At 38.2% G+C, this 21,922-nt stretch overlaps 1 protein-coding gene across 4 annotated transcripts in view; it reads right to left on the bottom strand.

The window, feature by feature from the left end:
• The window catches only part of YAF2 (YY1 associated factor 2), a gene marked incomplete at its 3' end in the record, with an annotated part of 67,379 nt that extends 46,546 nt beyond the window's left edge, over nt 1-20,833 (bottom strand). Inside the window, exons 1-3 of one of the 4 annotated variants that reach the window (XM_081125585.1) lie at nt 20,816-20,833; nt 20,666-20,735; nt 20,129-20,254 (exon numbers count right to left, since the gene is read on the bottom strand). In XM_081125585.1, coding sequence (XP_080981711.1) covers nt 20,129-20,254; nt 20,666-20,691 — 152 coding nt within the window. In that variant the 5' untranslated portion in view covers nt 20,692-20,735; nt 20,816-20,833. The other 3 variants (XM_081125587.1, XM_081125586.1, XM_081125584.1) reach the window with 3 other exon arrangements.
• Between the last annotated feature and the right edge of the window lie 1,089 nt (nt 20,834-21,922).

The following is a 21,922-nucleotide window of genomic DNA, read 5'->3' as shown; positions in this document are numbered from 1 at the left end:
AAAAGATGTCATTAAGAACTAAGCAATAATTTCCAAATTTTATTTATAGCAATGCAGTCTCCACTAAACTCAGGTCTTACAAATTTAAAATAGAATCAAGTACATTTTCAAAAAACTTAAATGAATTAAAATCTCTTGAAAATATTTTAAGGTAAGCAAAAGGGTCACTTAAAGACCAGTATTCAAAGTTATGTTTGAAGCTCAATTATGATGAAGATTTTATCAGAACAGCTTAGAAAAGAAATTCCAAAAATTAGGATGTTCTATTCAAAAGTACCTGTGTAAGCTTTAATAATCATTACACTCATCCACAAAAAGGTATTCGCCCTCCTTAGTAATCAAGAACCAAATCAAGCATTTCACTAATGAAAATCTACTCCATCAAATCAATCTGAAAAAAGTGCTCAGAAAACAATGTGGTAGCTAACTTTCACTTCCATTACTACCCATTGGTTTGGACATTATATTTTGGCAAGAAGAAACCTAAATTACAACTGGTTTTGTTTTCAGGTATATTATTTTCTAATTTCCATTAAGATTTAAATATTTAATGTAAGGTATTACAGTTGTGAAAGTTGTTCAGGATAAATCCTGTAATAGTATAATAAAATTTGATATTATACACATATTCACACATATATAAGTGACATTATTGAAGGTTCATATATAAATATGCAGGGATGTGTGTTTATGTAATTAAGTTGAACCTCAGTTAACCACAGTAAGGTTAAAAGTGAGTTATAGCCCTAGCAGGTTTTGCTCAGTGGTTAGAGTGCCGGTCTGTTGACTGAAGGGACCAGGTTCAATTCCAGCCAAGGGCACATACTTTGGTTGCAGGCTCAAGCCCCGGCCCCCGGTTGGGCACGTGCAGGAGGCAACCAGTTGATGTCACTTCTCTCTTTCTCTCCCTCCCTCCCCCTCCCTCCATTCTCTCTGAAAAGCAATAGATAAAATATCCTCTGGTGAGGATTTAAAAAAAAAAAAAGAGAGTTATGCCCTGGCCAGTGTGGTTCAGGTTTGATTTCTGATCAAGGGCTAGGACCCCTGCTCTGAACAGAACGGTTCCCCTTTTATCTACAATATTATTTTGAGTTTCCCCTACCCATATGCTTTCCTTTCAAGAAAGGATTCTGCAGTGTTCTCCCTCGAGGAGCAAACCTGTACCTATCCCTTTCCTTTCCTCTTTCCCTTCTCCCTCTCCCTCCCCCCAGGCACTGTTATCAGCTTTCTCACTCCCAAGCTCCAGGGTCCCATCCTTTGCCTCTGTAACTTGTTTCCTAAGCCCATTTCTTCTAGAAATTGCTTCTTCTACCTCTATAATTTTATAAATAAATGTTCTCTTACAAAAAAGAAAAGAATTCTGTAATAATTTAAAGTTTTAAACTTTTAAAGGATAGTGCCTTGGCAGTCTCTAAGATGTCATAATGATCCTACCTTCTGGAATACATGCCTTTCTGTAATCTCCCCCTCAACATGGGCTGGATTTACTGACTCATTTCTAAGGAACAGAAGTAATGGGATTTCACTCTGGAAAATGGATTATAAAAAGATTATAGCTTTTGTTTTGGGGGCTCCCAGTTTGGGGTAAGCAAGCTGCCATCTTATGAGCAGCCCCCTGGAGAGACTTACATGGCCAAGAGACTGATATCTCTGGCCAATAGCCAGAGTCCTGAGGCCCACCAATAGCCACATGAGTAACTTGGAAACAGGTGTTCTAAGGTCTGCTGACAACTATGAATTAGCCTGGATCCTCCCTCAGTTGAACCAGAGAGACCCTGAGCCAGAACCACCTGCTAAGCTGCTTCTAAATTCCTGACTCAAAAAAAAAGAAAAAAAGATAATGTCTACTGTTTTCAGCTACTAAGTTTTGAGGTAATCTGTTACACAGCAATATATAACTAATACAGAAAGCATACAAAATAATTAGTATTAAGCTAAAAGTAGCAAAGCAAATGTCAATCAGCTGCCTAAAAAGGAACTCATAGGAAAATAATATTGATGAGTTGACAAGGGGGGCCCAATCCTGAATTTTGTTCTTGGTTTTTAGACCCCAAAATTCAATCAAATACCAAAGCGGGTAACACTCAATGACTGAATTTTACCAACCATCCTCACCAAACTTATTAATAAATCAGATGCCACCTTCCAGGGCATTTCCTTCCCAACATTTCCATGTACAAAGAATTGCACAATGCATAGTATGCAGCAGCCCTGGAAACTGGTTGCTCTATCTACTGACTACTTTTTAAAAATTCAATGATGTTAAGATGTAGCAAATATAGATATAAAAAAAGTCTACATTGCCCTGACTGGGTGGCTCGGGTGGTTGGAGCATTGTCCAGCACACCAAAAGGATGTGGGTTCGATTCCTGGTCAGGGCACATACCTAGATTGTGGGTTCGATCTCTGGTTGGGGGGCATATGGGAGACAACCAATCAATGCTTCTCTTTCACATTGATGCTTCTCTCTCTCTGCTCCTTCCTCTCTCTCTAAAAATCACTAAGAATATATCCTTGGGTGAGAATTTTTTTAAAAAGGCCTATATTACTACAACCCCAGAATAAAGTTCCATTCTAGTGAACATCAAGTAGTGTTTTTCACTTCTTACCACCTCTTATACTACGCTAAACATTGACCAATTATCCAATGTTGTAATGCTGTGTGGTTTTGTTTTACATCATTTTACGTACTAGTCATATATCCTAAGGATCCCTTAATCACATTAATTGGTCGTAAACATTTCAACCTTCCTAATTTGACAGATACCCCAGTCCCTTAATTAAGCGCATCTTATAAACCATATCTTAAAATGGGATACTTTGTAGTCAGTTAATACCATCTATTCTTAACATTTCCCTAATCCCAGTCCAAAATGTCAGGAGCATTACATGCAGCCATTTACACACTGATTATAGTTAGTATCCAAGTTAATATGCAAAAATGTCAACAATTATGTCAACACAATAAGGAAGCCTAACCTTCATTCTGTAATTACATTTTTTCTCATCTTTTCTGATTATATTACAATTAATGCGACCAGAGTTTAAGCCCTCCATTAGTTTTCAAATCAATTCTTAATAACTATCTCAAAGATGTTAAAGTACATATCTTCTGTGTAAAACTGATTTTATAAAACACTGGCAAATTTTTCCAACATAATAAATTTCAATATAGTCTGAAGTCAACAGTAAGTTTTCAAACTATTGCCTGTGCTCTAAGTAATAGCTCTGTTATTCAGCACTCATGAAATCTGAATCACGAGTCACATCAAATCCAATGCACTCCACAGACGACTATCACTTTACAGACCAAATATAGATTTATGGAAAAAGCTGTGATTTGCTTGGTTAGCTGATCCATAAAGAGCACAAGGATTCACTCTTCCTAAAAACAAAAGATAAAGGCTTCTTCAAGCCATTCATGCTCCTCCACAATTAACCATGCAATTTTCCAAGATCTTCAAATTACTATACATTTACTTACCACTTTAGAAGTTCTTGATACCAAGATGGACCCAACTTTTTTTATTCATTCTATTAATTTCTGTAGCTATAATCAGGAACTACCTGTGGAAGTACAGGCTTAATGACAGATTTTACTAGATAAGTTCTCTTCCTTGAGAAACAAAGTTAGATGCTAAATAATTTTACTCATCTCCCAACCTCCTTTACTTAACCTATAGATATAATTCAGAACTTTTGTAACTATCATGAAAAGCTTAGTACAAGCACTATGCAGGATTATCTTGTTACAACTTAGAAAGTGTATTTTAATGCCTCATTTGTTAAAATAAACATTACAGAGAATGCAGGGAGAAATGTGACTGCCTGATGAAGTGGCGGCCCCATGAGGCGGCTGGCCATATTCCACCCTTTCCAAAACACTCTTCCCTGTCTCTGTCACATCACACTTTCCTGGGTTTCTTACTCCAGATTCAGTTTTTCTTTCTCCTCCATTTCTTTCTCCTTTGTGGCTGCTCTCTTCTACCACCACAAAAAAGTAGTGATGTTTCTCAAGTTTCTGTCCAGGTTCTCCTTTCTAATGCTATGCAGTCTATTCTCTCCCTGATGTTTTCCTCTCCCATGTCTTCAACATATTGATGACGACACCATCCTAAGCTGTTCTCCTTCCTAAGCTCAAGCCCCACATATCCAACACCCTCATAGGTCTCCCCTCTCAGATTTCCCTCAGACACCTGAAATTAAATAAATCTAAAAGGGAACTATTACCTTACCCAAACGTGCCCTTCTTCCTGTAGCCCATGTCAGTGAGAAGTTCTACCATTTATTTACCCAGCTACTTCATTAAGCTAGAATCTGGGACTCATCTTTGCTTCTTCCCTCTCTACAACCCACCTGCCTACCTCCTACAGCCATATCCAACCACTCATTAAGTCCTATAAATTTTCTCTTAAACATGTCTAGAATCCATTCATTTCTCTTTACCACAGACATTATCCTTGTTGGGCCACTACTATCTCTTGCCCAGACTACTGCAATGGCTTCCACTAAATGGTCTATCTGCCTCTAGTTAAGCATATTAAACAGCTGAAAAAGTCAGGTATGAAGGTAACATGAGTTTACACAAATTCTTTTATCAAATAAAATGGGCATAATTAAACATACTCCACCTGACTCATAATGAAATTAAATTATATTAGTCTTTAAAAAACAAGAAGTGGAAAACAATTTAAAGGAGCAACAGAATCAGATAAATGATAAAGAGCCTTTGCAGTTAAGTTAAGCATTATTAATACCTATGTAAGACACCGTGACAGGCATTTAGAATTTTTATTACTATCATTTACAATTATCTTTATTATTAAGAACAGTGACAATTTCCTTACATCATTCATCACATTTAATTATCACCAAAAAGCCCTATGGTTATATGGCTACAAATGGCAAGATGGGGATTTAAACTGAAATGTGATTCCAGAACCCATGGTACTACTCTCAAGATTAGTCCAGGAAAGGAAAGAGAAACAAAAACAAAATATTTTCAATATGCTGTGTAATACAATCATCACATTTTGCATAGAATGCTTTGACAGTACTTGAAAGGGCATTCATTCTGGCCTCAAAATAAAGGAGTGCTTCTCAAGAAAGATGATGCTTAAGCAATCATAAAGAATTACAAGTTGTGGAGGATAGGAAAGTGTAAGGCAGAAGAAACAGCATAATATGACACAGAACAAGATGACACAGTGTCCTAAAAAGGACCATGACCATGCTGACAATCCAACATGAACTTACTCTTAAGTGTATATTCAGTGCGTATCACTATCACACTACCAAAGTGCTTTTTTTTTTCTCTAACTTTTTAAAAAATGTACCGATATTTAGAGGAGAGAAACAGCAGTTCGTTGTTCCACTTATTCTATGCGTTCATTGGTTGCTTCTTGTATGTGTCCTGACTGGAGATTAAAACCACAACCTTGGCGTATTGGAATGATGCTCTAACCAGATGAACTACCCAGCCAGGGCAGAAAACACTTATTCTTATGCTCTGGTTTTGTTAGTTACCTCACTACAATCCACACATTTGACAATAGGGACTGTTATACCCCTATATGAATTATATTACCACTTGTGTATTTGATGTTTTTGGCTAACATTTTTTGAGGACTTACTACATAGCAGGCACTGTACCAAGTACTTCCCAAGAATTATCTCCTCTAATCCTCACAACAACCCTATCAGGTAGGTGTAATTATCATCTCCATTTTACAAATGAGAAAACTGTGGCTCAAGAGGTTGAGTATCTTTCACAAGGTCACACAGTAAGTGGTAAGACCAATATTTAAACCCAAAGAGTGGAGTTCCAGAGTCTAAACTCTTCACCACAATACTACTTAATTGCAGAAAATTACTAAATACTGAAGCTCTTTTCTCTTTTCTCTTTTTGCTTTCCATTATCAGACTAAACACATATAAAAATTTAAAATAAATACATATTTGAAGTAAAACTAGATATATTTTCTTGCACTAAAAATATGAATATATAACGAAACCCTATACAAGGGGAAAATGGCAAGATTACAGTTAAAATGTAAATTACCAAGAAATATTACTGTGTAAATATTACTGAAAAATGCTGTGTAATCAGACATTAAGTTTATGGAAAATTGGCAACAAGGGAATAGTGGCCAAATTTGCTAACCAGAATCTCATAGATAATGGAATAGTCCTATTAAATTTTGTCAAAAGTACAATTTGGTGACATTATGAATTTAATATATTTTTCATCTATAAATTGTACTGCTCATTACTCATCTAATCAGATTATGTAGCTCTGGGCCTTACCAGCCCTGGTCTTAAAAAAAGAGGTGTCTAAGAAGATGGGTAAGAAAAAAGGAAAGATACAGGGAAGAAAGGAGGGAGGAAAGGCTTTTCAAGAAAGCAAGCTTCAAATCTCCCCCACCAATATACAAAACTCATTATCAACTCTCCCCTTTGAAATGTGAGGCTAAGGGAAAGGTCTGGGGAGGGGGAAGGAACGGGTCATTGGGGAGAAAAAGGGACATCTGTAATATTTTAAACAAAAATAAAATTTAAAATAATTAAAAAAAAAAAAAGTCCAGTCACAATTAACCCAGTCTGTTGTAAACAGAAGAATCTGAGTTGTAGAAGGCTAAATGGATGGAATAGGGCAGCAATTTTCAAAAATAGTGCTTTGATAGCAAAGTACCTTTAGGAGATAAAGATCAAAACAAATCCTAATAAATAAAATGAGTGTAGGTGGTCTGACTGAAGTGGAATGGGGAGCATGGAGCCCTACTTGCTTGCTCCTATTGGCAGCCAGTGAAACAATTCCATGAGACCTCAGGGTTCCAATCAACACAATTCAAAACCCCTGGGCCCTCTGAGGGACAGCCAACTCTCTTCTACTCCAAGAAATGTTACTTGATTCTAAGTGGCAGACCTATCTCCTCCTACTCCCTTATGTCCTGCAACTTGCTCTCTCACAGGAGGCTTCCAAAGTCAGCCCTGAATGAGCTGTATGGTTGAAGGAACGTATGGTTGTGTATGAATAAACAGAAGCAGGGATAAGAGGAAAAAGGTGTTAACAGAGGGAGTCATTTTTGGACATAGAGTTCATGAGGGAAGTGTTGGCTGAACAGAGAAGGGGCACCATGAACAGAAACACACCCACACTCACATGCCTGTATATACATGCATGCCCACATACACGCGTATTTGCAACCCTGCCTGCACACATGCACATTGCTCACACAATAAAAGGGGGGGGGGGGAGAGCCCTTTGGAAAAAGCAGATCAAGTGGAATAAACAACTCAGAACCTTGCCCAGTTTATCTTATCCTGAAAAAAAACTAAAGCAGTGCTCCTCAAATTTTAATGTGCACATGAATAATCTAGGGATCCTGTGAAAATGTAGGTTCTGACTAAGTCCTTGGTGGGGGCCTTTTTTAGGAAATATGTTTTTACTGATTTTAGAGAGGAACAAGAGGGAAAAGAAACATCAATCAGCTGCCTTCTGCACACCCCCTACTGAGTATCGAGCCCACAACTCGAGCATGTGCCCTAACCAGGAATGGAACTGGTGACCTCTTCATTCATGGGATGACGCTCAACCAACTGAGTCACACTGGCCAGGGCAAGATTCTTCATTTCTAATGAATACCCAGGTGATGCCAATACCACTGGTCTTTGGACCAACTTCAATAGAAAGGGTCCACAGAACAATATGTCCCAACATGTTCTGGTCAAGTAAGATAGATAACTGTTCAATTAAATAAAACAAGTTGTTTTACCAGAGGACTTCTAAGAAACTTTCATTTATTAAACTCCGTGAAGATATGATATGCAGTATTTTCAAACTTTCTTGACTTCTTGTTTTCAAAGAGCATTCCCTAGGACTAGTATCTGTGAAACACACTGGAGCATAGAGGATCAGGCAAGGTGAAAGCAGTCATGGGAAGTCAGAGAAGGCCACTGATTTAGAAGTCTTCTCCATTCTCCCATTCTTCCAACCAGATACCTCAACTTCCACTTTTAAACGCTAATATCTACATGTAAAAAGACAGAAAAGAAACATTAAACACAACATTTGAAAAACAGCTCTCTCTCATTGGAGATATGTTATGATGGACATTCCTATTTTCCTCCTTATACTTCTTTATTCTTTAGTATCTTCAATGAGCATGTAATACTTTTGTCATCAGAGCATTATCTTAAGGAAAAAAATAACGCTATACACCATGCTCACTTTTATTTACATTCACATTTGAAAGAATTACTTTATTTAGATTTACATAAAGCAGGTAAGATTTTCTAGTGAAGGAAGAGCTGTTGGTGGAATGAAGAAAATAAAGGAATCAGAACATTTTTGAATGAGGGCTAGTAAGGAGACCGTGGGCCCTGGGGAAAAAGATAAATAGCAAAAGGGAATGGAAAAAGACAAAAGACGACCAAAACGGCTTTGCCTACTCTGCAAATGTACGTAGAGCTGTACAAACTTTTTATCGTACACACACATTCATGTATACACATATAATCAAACTGGTTATTAGTTATACTATTAGTGATTCTTATCACTTATGTCACAAATAAAAGGGGAAGTAATATTTACTGGGATTCTTTTCCTAAGAAATACTGTATCAAACAAGAAAAAATACATAGCACAATAAACATTACTATAAACGACATCAAAATGAAGTTTGTTAATATTTGTACTTCAAAAGTATTTGTAGCAACTATGCCAAGCCTATCAACAATAAAATGGTCAAATAACTGTGGTGAATGAAACGTTAGCCAGCAATAAAAATGAATGAAAAAAAATATATATGTATTTGTTAAATAGGGAAAATAACAGAGTATTTTGTTTCTCATTCATTATAGTACTAGCCCAGATTTTAACATAAGTTCTTATCATATTAGTTATAAGTAGTAGGTTTAATGTTAGGAGTTATCAAAATATATAGCACTAGATCTAGGTATAATGAAATTTACAAGAAATCCTTATGAAGTTACTTGCCAGCAAATTTAAACGCTACCACAGCAATGTAATAAAAAGAACTGGAAATCCAAATACCTGAATCTGACACTAGCCATAGTCACAGTCTTTCCAGGCCTGTTTCTTACCTGTCAAGAAGATGCTAGGCTAGAGCCATGAGTTCTAACAACGGAAAAAAAGACCTCACCCAGCAGATTGCTGTATGTTACCTGGAGGTTCTCTAAGACAGTACCAGAACAAGAATCCTCCAAACTGAGCTGAAAATCCTAACCAAGAAGGGTTTGCAAACAATAGCGGCCTCAACCCACTTCAAAAGTTTTAATGTGGACATCTCTACCTGAAACCCCTCAAGATCTTTCCTCTGAAGATCATCTTATCCCTTTACCATTAAGGCTCCAAGTAATAAAAACTAGCCTGTCTCAAGAATTACTAAACATTATGGAAGCTCTTGAAAGGTTCCCTCCCGCTCTGAATTTCTCAGTAATTCTGCAATTTTCCATAGTAAACAATATTACAGAATGGAGTGCACACTGAATCTTTTAAAACAGATGATTATCAATCTTAGGTCATATATAAAAAGGTAGAGATTTTATTAGCAAACATTTGAAAGCCAATAAATAGAAACATTTTAGGTATTCAATATTAAATGAATAACTTACAAAGTCACTATGACATTTTATGCACTTGTAATACCAGTAAAATTACAACCTGTAAAAGATGATTATTTAAGGAAAATGTCTTCCAAAAAAAAACAGAAACATACACTAAGTTTTCATTAAATCCTTGAGAAAACTTGATACCCCACAAAATGCTAATCTTTCTTTCAGTATACTGGCCCTATAGCTAACCTTGAAGGAAAGAGGAATGAGCAAAGAAACCTTTTACCCAAATAGGATTGTTTTATAAACCTGTTTATCAGAGATGGAAGGGTGAAAAGATCAACCAAAAAACCGGAGTTTCAATCTACATTCGAACACTAAATCTGTGATGAGATGACCATCTTCCTTTCCTCCATCCATGTAGGGTGGTTTGATGAGCAAAATGAAGGATACATAGGAAAGAATTCTATAGTACAGTAGTACTACATGAATGAAATTTAAAGATACTGCTTTCACTGAATTCCTACCTCCCACCACAAACCATCAATAGTAACTAAAAATTAATTTGGCAGTAATAAATTATATTCTTTAGCATTTTTTTATTTTTTTTTAGAGAGAGAAGAAGAGGAGGGAGGGAGGGAGGGAGGGAGGGAGGGAGGGAGGGAGGGAGGGAGGGAGGGAGGGAGGGAGGGAAAGAAACATTGATCAGTTACCTCCCATACACGCCCCGAGGACCGAACGCACAACCTGGGTATGTGCCCTGACCAAGAATCAAACCCATGACCTTTCAGTGAACTGGATGATACTCAACGAACTGAGCCACACCAACCAGGGCCATAAATTACATTCTTTCAAATACGTACTTAACAGTAATGGCTCCCATATAGTAAGCATTTACTACAGGTAAGCCACTGTGTAAAGAGCTTTACAGAAATTAAGTTGTTAAAGCATCTCAGCAGTACTTTTTAAAGAAAATTTTAAAAACCTAAGTAGCATTGCCAATATAACTAATAAGATAGCTGAAGAAACACACATTAAATTTAATAATGTAGTCCTATTACAAAACTCAGAAAAGGTGGTTTCTGGGATGAATAAGTATAATTATATATGTAAATTTGTAAATTTACATGTAAATTTGTCATAGGCAAGTAATCATTTTAGTCTTCTGAAATCTTCAATTATATAACAACTATTATTTTAAAAACAGTAGTTTCTTTTAAAAACATACACTTCTACACACACATACATATATACATGTACAAAGAAAGAAAGAGAAGGCTTCTTTCACCCAGCAATGAAGTGGCAGCTTCGTTTGGTTGAAATTTCGTAGGAGAGAGGTAATACACCAAATTAGAAATTGGCCATGATGTTAAAGCACATTTTATTGAAAGTGCTTTACTAATAATGGCCACAGCAATAACTGATTTCATATTTAATTTGAGCATAGGACCTCTCAGAAAACTAGGACTGTGTTGGAAAATTAATTTTAAATTCCTTCTGTTTACTCCTTAGTGATATTATATTCTTTGCTAGAATTCAAGCTCTCAAGAGAGCTGGAACTGGGTCTCATCCACAATTCTATAGTCCTAGCATAATTCCTGGCATATGGTAGGTGTCCAATCAATAGCATTTATAGAATTTTAGAATTTTGTTCACTTCCATTTATTTCCGATAATTTGCACGTGTATACAGAAGGGTTCTTTTCTAAATAATGACTTATACAACCTGTATCAGAATTCCAACTTTTCAAAGCTTATTTTTAAAAAATAATAAATTTTCCTTTCTAATACCTATGGTCCTCTTTTAACAAACCTTTATTCAATACCTATTACTTCCCAGGCACTTTGCCAAGCATTTTCAAAAGAGATCATGAAAAACTCGTATTTTCCTTAGAAACTGATAGCATAACAAGTGAGTAAATGCATACGTGTAACAGAACTATAGTATGCTAAACGATATAATAAAGGTAAACATCACAAATGTTTGCTTTTGAGGGACTATTCATATTCTAGAAAGAGAATATAGTTACTCTCATCACATTAACCAAAGAACCATCCTCCCCACTCTGATCAGTTTGTCCTCTGAGAGAGAATACTCGGCTTCCTGAGAAAGCAGAAATCAACTCCAGATTTATGAGGAAATGCCAAAGCTAGCTGGAGAATACAATCAGAGGTATGCACAAAAGAAACACAAAAGAAGGCAAGTTTGGGATGGGCATAGGAGAATCTCATAGACATGGGAGCTGGGTCTTGAAGAACAGTTAACTAGGCAGGCAAAATAATAATGAAATTCTAGAAAGATATCAGTGACTAATCCTGTTAGCCTGACTCTGAACAATTAGATGTAGTAAAGAAGTACAAGATGAAGGAAAATTCCATTGTTTTCTTAATGCCTATCTAATTTCTGTAATTGTTGTCTGCTAATTTGTATAATTTATTTATCTTTAAAAGCAATAATTTCATAGGTAAAACAATACTACCTCAATCAGTAAAGATTAATTCAATTTTAATTATAATTAAATTTAATTTGTTCCATTAATTTTAAACTCAGTACAGTTCAAACAAATGCACTATCTGAATTCTAAATTATTTTTCAATTAAACGATCTCAAATACCACAAACCTCTATTTAATTTTAGTATATTTTATTTTTTGATAGACCCACAATGTCAACTATCTTGATTTTAACAGTCATTCAACGAGAACTTATAATTTAGTTGAGAAATTAAGTATATTTCATAATATGCTGTATTCTTTCATGACTTCAGTAGTTTACTTCTCATTTATAGCTGTACTATATAAATCTCAATGGCCTGGACAACAAGACCTAAATGAGTGGTGGTAAATGAGGTAATAAAAATAATAAACATAAAACGTTCCAAAGTTATTTCTTAAAAATGCTAAGGTACTCACATATAATATCATCTTTGAAATAATGATAAAACATGAAACTAATATAATGTTATATGCTAATTTAAAAAATGATACAGCTGCCCTAGCCAGTTTGGCTCAGTGTTTAGAGCATCAGCCTGCGGACTGAAGGGTCTCAGGTTTGATTCCAGCCAAAGGCAAATACCTCGGTTGCAGGCTCAATCTCCGATCCCAAACAGGGTGCATGCAGGAGGCAACCAATCGAGGTCTCTCTCTCTCACATCAATGTTTCCCTCTCTCTCTCTCCCCCTTCCACTTTCTCTGAAAAGCAATGGGGAAAAAATATCCTAGGGTGAAGATTAAAAAAAAAAAAAAAGATACAGCTAGAAATGTTCAAAAACTGAGAGGAAAATTCTATTTTCTACTTGCACACGTTTTTAAGAACAGAATGAGAACAAATAAAAATACAGTAATAGAGAAAAATAAGGCATGCTAAGTTCTTTAAGTATATTCTAATTTAATCTTCAAAATAATCACATATTGTTGTAACATTATTGTGCTATAAAAATACTGCCATGTTTAAAGATGAAGACACTAAAACTCAGAGTCACTCATCTCAGTTACTAGTCTAACTGTAAAAACTGTGCTTTTAATCAATTAACAAAGCATCAAAATATAAATTGTGAAAAATAATGCTAAAAGTAATATATACATATAAATTACAAACAAAACAGTCTGATAATATTTTTAAAAACACAGACTTAAAAGTTATTGGAAAAGCAATGCCAGTAGTCAAATTCAAAAGTCAAATAAAAAAAAAATTAATTGAAAAAGTTTAAATGCCTACAATATTCCAGGTATTTTACTAGCTCCTGGGGATACCAAAGTGAGGAAGAGAGTCAGTGCCTCATAAAGCAGATAAAACATCTAGACAATAATACTACAATATGGTAATTCTCTAGGAATAATTATTATATATACATAGATAGGTAGATTAAATCAATATGATAATAGGGGGGTAATCACAGAGGGTTTCTCTTACGAAAGACCATCTGATCAAAATACTTCAGTGCTGATGCAGCATAGGATTGGTTGGGATACATAGCAGAAAATGAAGCTAGGAAAGTAGTTTAGGGATAGATTATTATTGCCTGAAACACTATTCTCAGGAGCTTGACCTTTACTCAGGAGTCACTGGAGTCTCAATTTTTTAAAAATACAGGGACCAACATAATTACACAGCTTTCAAAAACTATACTGAAGATAACAGTAGCAGCATTCTGGAGAAGAGAATAATTTGTCCAATAACTCATGAGAGGTAATATGGGCTTCTAAACTACAGCTACATAAATTGGATAAAGGACAGATTTGAGAGAAAATCCAGAGAAAGACTAAACATAAGGGATGATGATGGGTTAGAATCAAAGCTAAGTCAATAATAGTTTCTAGCTCAGGTTCCAGAAAGTCTGTGCCACACACAGAGAAGAAGCCAAGTTTGGGTATGCAGAAATTGATTTCAGACATATACAAGGAAAACTAGGAAAAGGTAGTGTTATAGATGACAAGGAAGGAGAATTTCAATTTTTTAAAAAAGGTTGCCAATATCAAATACTGCAAAGGTAACATAGAAAGAAGACTGAGATTAAGCCACTGAATTTAACAACTAGGTCACAGAGAGATCTTACTCAACAAAGGATAAAAGGAGAAGAATGCTGCTGAAATAAATCTGTTGTATGTAGAAACCCAAGTTAGTACAACTCTAGACCAAACAGTTCATAAACTTTTTGGTCTCGGGATCTCTTTACACTCTCAAAAGTTAAAAGAGCTTTTGTTCATGTAGGTCTTATCTGTCAAGAAATAAAATACTTTATTAGAAATAAAAACAGAAAAAAAATTAAATATTAGTGCATTTAAAAACTAACAAAAGTACATCACATTTATATAAATATTATTTTTATGGAAAAAACAAACAAAAACTCTGTATTTTCCAAAACAAAGGTAATTTTACTTGAAGAGTTGCACTTGTATATTTTTGCAAACCTCTAACATCTGGCTTAACAGAAGTCATCTGGATTGTTATATCTACTTCTGCATTCAATTTGTTGCACTATGCTGCTTCGGTTCAAGAATACGAAGAAAATCTGGACTACCACAAATATGTAGTTGAAATAAGGGAGGAGTATTTTAATAGCCTTTTCAGATAATAGTGGATATTCTTTGATATTACATAAAGACACAACAGGTAGGTTTCTCAAAGATGCACTACATGTTAAATCTGAAACCACATCAAGGAAGTTTTCAGTGTTCCCTTACTTAAAACACACTAGCTTATTGAGTACTTTGAATAGGTTATACCCATGCATGGTTTTATAACATCAGACACTGGTTATTGGGAAATAGTGGGTCACTGAGTTATAGAGCTCTTCCAAATATTGACAAATTTCATGATAAAATATCAGAAATTACATTAACTGATATCGCCAATCTCATCATTAAAGTATTGGGAGCCTGGCCAGGCGTGGCACAGCAGTTGAGCACTGACGATCTAAGAGATCGAGGTCTGATTCCTGGTCAGGGCTCATGCCCGGGTTGCAGGCTCAATCCCCAGTCTGGGGCGTGCAGGAGGCAGCCGATCAATGACAACTCTTTTATCATTGATGTTTTTCTCTCTCTCTCCCTTTCCCTTCTTCTCTCTGAAATCAATAAAAACTTATTTTTTTAAAAAAGAAAAACATCAACGATGAGAGTCATTCATCAGCTGCCTCCTGCACCCCCTCTGCTGGGGATCGAGCCTGCAACCCAGGCATCTGCCCTGACTGGGCATGGAACCATGACCTTCTGGTTCATAGGTTGATGATCAACCACTGAGCCACGCTGGCCGGGAAGTTCTTAACGTCACTGTAGTGGTTACAAGTTTTCAAAACCTCTGATTTTTCCTTGAAAGCTCAATTTTTATCACTCTTTAAGTGAAAGACTCTTTGTGTTCATTTTTTAGAAAGTATCTGCTAAATGTCCAAGTCTGAATAACCATAGTTTGCCAGGCATTCTTTCAAGTAAAAATAATGCTCTACAAAAAAAAAAAAAAAAAAAAGCAGCTAGTTTTGCTTGCAACTCCAACAACTACACAAATGCTTTCCCTTGAAAATTAGTAACTTTTACTGCTTTATCGAAGATATCATTAAGTGAAACTGACTATTTTTACTGCAAATGCATGGTGGTGAAGATTACAACGAAGGTAACAATTCAGTGCCACTGCTTTGATTCATGCTAAGAGGTCAGCAGTTTCACCCACCATTGCCTCTGCACCACCACTGCAAGTGCCAACACAGTGAAAAAGGCAAATCATATCTAAGTATGATTATGAAAATAGTTTGAGCCTCACAGGCTTCCTAAAAGGATCCTAAAAGGGAACTCCAGGGTTCTTCAGATCACACTTTGAAAACCACTACTCTAGACTATCCAAACTAATTTTCAAAATTTCTCTGTGAACACTAAACCCATGTAACTACTCTAACCCAATATATAGGGAGGAAAACAAACAAACAAACCTCCTAGAATAAAGAGTCTCTGAACAACTGTGTGGTAGCTGTAAAGGCTCCTCAGACAGGTAAGGGAGGCTCAGGAACTCTGTGTATCTGAAAAAAGGACTGACTTAAATGGTCCTCAACTTTTTCCTCCCATTCCCACAGCAAAAGTCTAGTAGAGTCTGTGCCAAACTTCAAGTTACAAGATAGGAAGCAAGTATTTAAAAGACAACGACACTAAAATGATTTTTATCAATGACAACTAGTTTCTTTAAGGTTTCTTCAAAATGTGAATTTTATACAGTTTAATCTCATTTTATAAAAGATGAAATAATTCATTCTTTTTACCAACAGTCAATCCTAACCATAACACCGTGTTCAGTTAAAAAACTGTTTTTCTTTACAAGAGAAAATTTCACCTCTTCAGCTCACACATAAAGGAAAGATTTAATAACACTACCTCATGTATAGAATTTGGAACAATTCAAAGTGTTCCCGATTTGATAAAATCATAAAATTTTACAAAGGAAACATCTATTTTGTTCACCACTGTATGCTCAGTACCTTGCTCAGCCCATGTATAAAATAAGATGTTCAATAAACATTGCTGAATGCTGGGTACTGAAGTGGAGGAAATAAGAACCCTGGTTACCAGACTCCTGGTACAATATATCCAGTCCTCTTTCTACTATGTGAAATCTTTTTCATCGTTCTCTAAAATAACATCTGAGGACTCCAAAGGAACTATTACAACTTACCCTGAGAAGATACAACATTATCTGTTCCACTTGAAATTACAATAGAAAGCCTGCTATGATCTGTTTCATAGGTTCTCATTTAGATCACAGTTCATCATTATCATTTTTTAATATCTGCCATTTGAATTAAGCAGTAATTTCCACCCCTATATGAAGAAGTGACAATAAGATGATAATCTAATTCAATTGTCATACACTGATGGTACTATCTTCATACGCACACTATACTAAATATTTCATTTTCTGTGATGATTCAGAATGGTTCTTAATTTCTTAAAGTTTTCTGGGTTTATATTTGAGACACTTAATTGCCTTATAAGAACTTGAGATATAAATATAAAGGAGGTTATGTCATACCTCTGATAACAATTTGTCACTGTAACTTTTTCTTTTTTAAATTTTTCCTGTCATTTTGACATTTATCATTTTTCGCTCACAAAAACACAATCTAGAAAACCTCAGGTACACTTCAACTATGTAGTTATTTAGATTCTGGATTTTAAAAAACAATAAAATTTAAACTAATCAACGCCAGCAAGTACCAAACTGAAATTCAATCACAGAAATAGTTTAAATTTAAAGAATATAATTTATCAATTTGGAATTGAAGCTACTTCAATCAAATCACATTTCATTTAAAATACCGCTATGAATATAACCTCATTTCATCCCATATAAACTTATTCTGCAGAAAAACGTGACCTACCAAGGATATAGCCAAAGGAAATGGTCTTCTGTTGCAATATAAAGGATTTGAACTATATATATATATTTCTTGAATTAGATATTCCTTAAAGAAAAAAAAACTGCCAGTGAAGACTTTAAAGGGAGACCATGGACTCCATCTTTTCTGGAGGTTTAGAAAAAAGAGATTTTCAAGTGTCTGGGATGGCTTAGACTTGGCCTCCCATTTGTCCACCGAGACAGAATCAGTACAAAGGTCAGTCTGACCCAAGGGATTGAAGCTCCGTCTGTCTTCATGCAAACAAGTCATTAGCAATCTGCATCCTTCTGCTCTGCAGCTATCCAATCCCTGTTTTGGTAATCACCAACCTTATCCTTGAAATTGCCTTAACTGCTAATTAACATGTCAGATGTAGAGAATTATTTCTTCCAACTACTAAAACTTTTGCTTTTCCATAGTGCTCTGCAGTCCTTTAATTCTGTTTTCTAACATTACCAGAGAGGGCAATATTTTGTGATGCAATCAATATCTGCCCTATTAACAATGCCCTGCTCCATTGTTCTATCCAAACATGGATTCCACTCTGATTTTCAGAAACAGCGGTACGAAAATAAGAGACAGAGAAATTAGAGCTCTTAATTTATGGCCAAAATCAAAAAAGAGACAATTCAGAGAGAGGAAGGAAGAAGCTGAGAGGGTTGTAGTGTAGAACACTTACTTTTAGGAACAGAGTGTCCCTTAGACTTCTGGTGAGTTGCCCAGAGCCTCTTCAGTTTCAATCCAAATGACAATGCTTCTCTGAGTCCTCCTCAAGTAATCCACTAAAAATTGGATCTACAAGAGCTCAGATGCACTGGTAAAAAATGTCAGGGGCCCCCATGTGGGCCTCAAGCCTCTTTTAAACTAGGCCCACTTCTCTGTCCTGGGCCAACTCCCCTGTGCACTATTTTCCTTCTTCTTCCAGGTGCCAGGTATTCAGCCTGTTTCTTCTCTTCTGAGCTGCCACCACCTACTCTATTTCTCGGGGTTCCTCTAACCCCAAGACTGGCTGTGGAGTAGGACACCAGCTTCCCCCCTTCCTTGCTGTCCCTGCAAATAAACATATAGGCTCTTCTAGTTTCAGTATTTTTCTAATGGCTACAAGAAAATAGAGGGAACAACAAAAAGCAATAATATCGTACCAGAGATTAAGATTATAATAACTATCTCCACTTTAAAGTTCCTGCCTCCTACAACCAAATTTTCTGAAAATTGACTATTGAGCATTTAAAAAAGTATAAAGTACTAACATAGATACACAAATATAACCTAAACCAATTCCAACCTTATATAGACATAGAGATATAAAGATATTCTGCTTTTCAAAAACACTTAAATCACGGGTCCAAAACTATTTACCACATTCATTTTAACAAACAGGTACTTTTTTATTAGAATGTTCTGTTACATTTCTTTGAATTTTGTAGATGTCTGAAAGTTTGCTTTTTAAAGGATATCATGAAAAATGCTCATATTGCATCCAATGTAAATGGGAATATGCAAAAAGCATATTATGATTTACAAAAAGACACATGTCAAAAGCAGCTAGTTTCACTAAGTAAATCATGAAATTTTAAATTATTGCCAACCGTTTCTGAGTCTACATTTTAAAAATTGAATAAAATGCTCTAAATGGTGTTTAAAAATCTGATACCTCATTTTTAGAAATCTAATTTCTACTGAATATGTAAATCTAATATCAATATTGTGTTGGCATTTTTTTAAACACAGTATACCACATTAGTAGTATACTCTTGTAATTTGTAACAGAATTTGTAATATCAAAATACATGTTATCTAATTATCAGGCTATAAATCACAGGATTATAATGAATTAATTTAAAGGCTACCTTCCTATAAAGGCAAAGAAACTGTAAGTGCTGGCATATCAACAATGTCACTGACTCTGAATTTCCTGTATGATTTTCTTTACCCACTTAATTAACTTAAGTGGTTTTTTAAAAAAGACTCAGCTACTGCAAGCTTACAATAAAATAAAGACTGAAAATAGACAGATTAAGTCATTTAATCTCATTTGTATAGTCTAACATTGCCATTTGATCAAATTAAAGATACTCAGATATTTTCAGTAAAAATGTGTCCGTGACTGGGCTTACCTCCAACTATCTATTTATAAAATATTGGAGAATTGGAATACAAACACTAAACAAAACCTTGATCTGACCCTTCCAGACGTCTATATAAAAAAAGGAAGTTAAACCTATTGTGTATTCTCTCTAATCAGATACTTTTTTTTGAGGAACACAATTAAATTACATCTTTTGCTCCTAAAGAGGTCTTCATGATTTTTCTTTGAGTCCTACACACTAAAACAACAATGCAGCCAACATTATAATATCCGGAATGTGTGTGTGTGCGTGCGTGGGGGGGTGATAGTTCACCTAGCGATACGCATTAAATCGAAGTAGCTAATGCCTCCCTTAAATAATTTATTCTCTCTTGGCAGCAAAAAAAAACACGTTACAGCCTCTTCGATTACCCCTCACCGCAAACCATCGCTTGGGTCGCGATCAATCTGACCCAGCTCCTACCGCGGCCACCACCTCCGTCTGGCCTCCTCCCGCCAGGTCTGCGAGTGTCACGGGAGGGGGGGCAGCCGCAGGGGCGTCCTCTGCGCGCGACCCGGCCGGCCGCGCGGGGCTGGCCCGGGACTCACCGGGTGGAGGTGCCCTTCCGCACATCGCACATCATGCACTTGAAGGCCTCGGCGCTGTTCCGGAAGGTGCAGACGCTACAGTCCCAGTAACCCTCGTCCGAGGACGGCTTGGGCTGCCGCTTCGGCCTGCAGGACAGAACCCGGACACGACGCCGCGCAGGGTCACCAGCAGGCCGCACCCGGCGCCCGGGCCCCGCGGCCGCCCCCGCCCCGCCCCCTGCCCCAATTCCGCGACCCCCGCCCCGCGGGCCCCCCGCGCGCCGCGCTCCGGCTCGGAGGGGGAGGGGAGTCAGGAAGGGGGAGGGCGCGAGCGCGGCTGCAGCCGCAGCTAACGCGGCCGCCACCGCCACCGCCGCCGCTCTGACACCCGGGGCTGCAGCTCCGGCCGCCGCCATCGCGGCTCCATTGTGGGGCGGCCGGCGGCGCCGCCCCCGTTCTCGCCCCGCTGCCCGGGCGGCGAGCGAGGCGGTCGCCCGAAGCCCGGCGCGAGGGCCCTGCCGCCGCGCAGTCCGGGCCCGGGGGCCCGGGCGCTGTTACCTGGTGGGGCTCTTCTTGTCTCCCATGGCTTGGCTAGAGATGCACGCCGAGAGTCGCCGCCGCGGCCGCTCTGTTTGTCAATAAGGAGGATAATAAGCCGGGCGGAAGCGGGCGGGGGAGGAGGGAGGGAGGGGGCGGGGAAGGCCGCACCGCCGAGCTCCGGAGCCGCCGCCGGATCCCACGCAGCCTCCAGCTGTCGGGGAAACTCCTGCCCGGGCGCACGTGACCCGCGCCGGCCAACCAGCGGCCGCGCCTGAGACTTCAAACGCGGCCAGCGCGGCCCAGCACCCGCGGCGAGTTCGCGGGCGGGCGGGCGGCGCGGGGGTGACGCTGCAGCCGCGGGCGCCGCCGCCTCCCCGCCCGCTCTCCCCGCCTCCCCTCGGCGTGCGCGGCGAGCTCGGGCTGCCACGCGCTCCGGAGCCCTCTCCCCGTCCGGCGGGCTGGCGGGGGCTGCTCGGTCACCCCACGGGAAGCCTGGCCCGAGCTGGGGCCGGTGTTCGGAGGTCAGCCCAGCTCCGGGCGAGGTCTACGGGCAGAACCGCCCTCCCGGTCTCAGCCGTCCTTGGCTACTCAGACCCAGCCCGCAGGATGCCCGGGGGCAAGACGGGAGCCAACGTTAAGCGCTATTGCTAGGGCCCTTAAAATACTCTTTGGTTTACCAAGTAGGGAATTTCGCCGGAAACTTAGAGGAAATGAAACCGAGGCTCAAAAGAGGTTAGATGACTTCCTCTGTATTACATAATTAGAAGGTAATAGCCAGGAATCTAACCCTGGTTTCAATTCCAAATGCGCTACTTTGGCTTCCCAGGCCTCTATACAGTAGCTGCTTAAAAAAAAATTTTAAGTACCTATAAGCCCGCCGCCTTTTTTTAAAATAATGGGTTTACAGGTGCCTGAACGCGATCTGTTGACTAAAAACAGGGCTGTTCCTTCCCAGGGCTCGTTAATTACCTCAACTTACTGGATGCCCTCATCTCTACATACTGGACGATAGCAACAGCCATCTAAGTGGTCTCTCAACCTCCAGCCCCAAGGCCCCAATCTCTTTAACAATCCACAACCAGACTGGTAATAAAATGCTGGTTACATTGTGCCACCACTCTGATCAAGGATTTTGCTAAGGCCCTGGCATGCTACACCTTCTCCCTACCTTCCACCCCATTCCCCATCAGAAAAGCTGCCTCCTAGCAAAGACTGCAGATGAAATTCATTGTCTCCCCAAACCCTTCCTTCACACACATGGCCTACTTCTGCAGA

Source organism: Miniopterus schreibersii, assembly GCF_964146895.1.
Source record: "Miniopterus schreibersii genome assembly, chromosome: 2".
NCBI lineage: Eukaryota > Metazoa > Chordata > Mammalia > Chiroptera > Miniopteridae > Miniopterus > Miniopterus schreibersii.
This window is presented reverse-complemented; position numbering and strand designations above follow the sequence as displayed.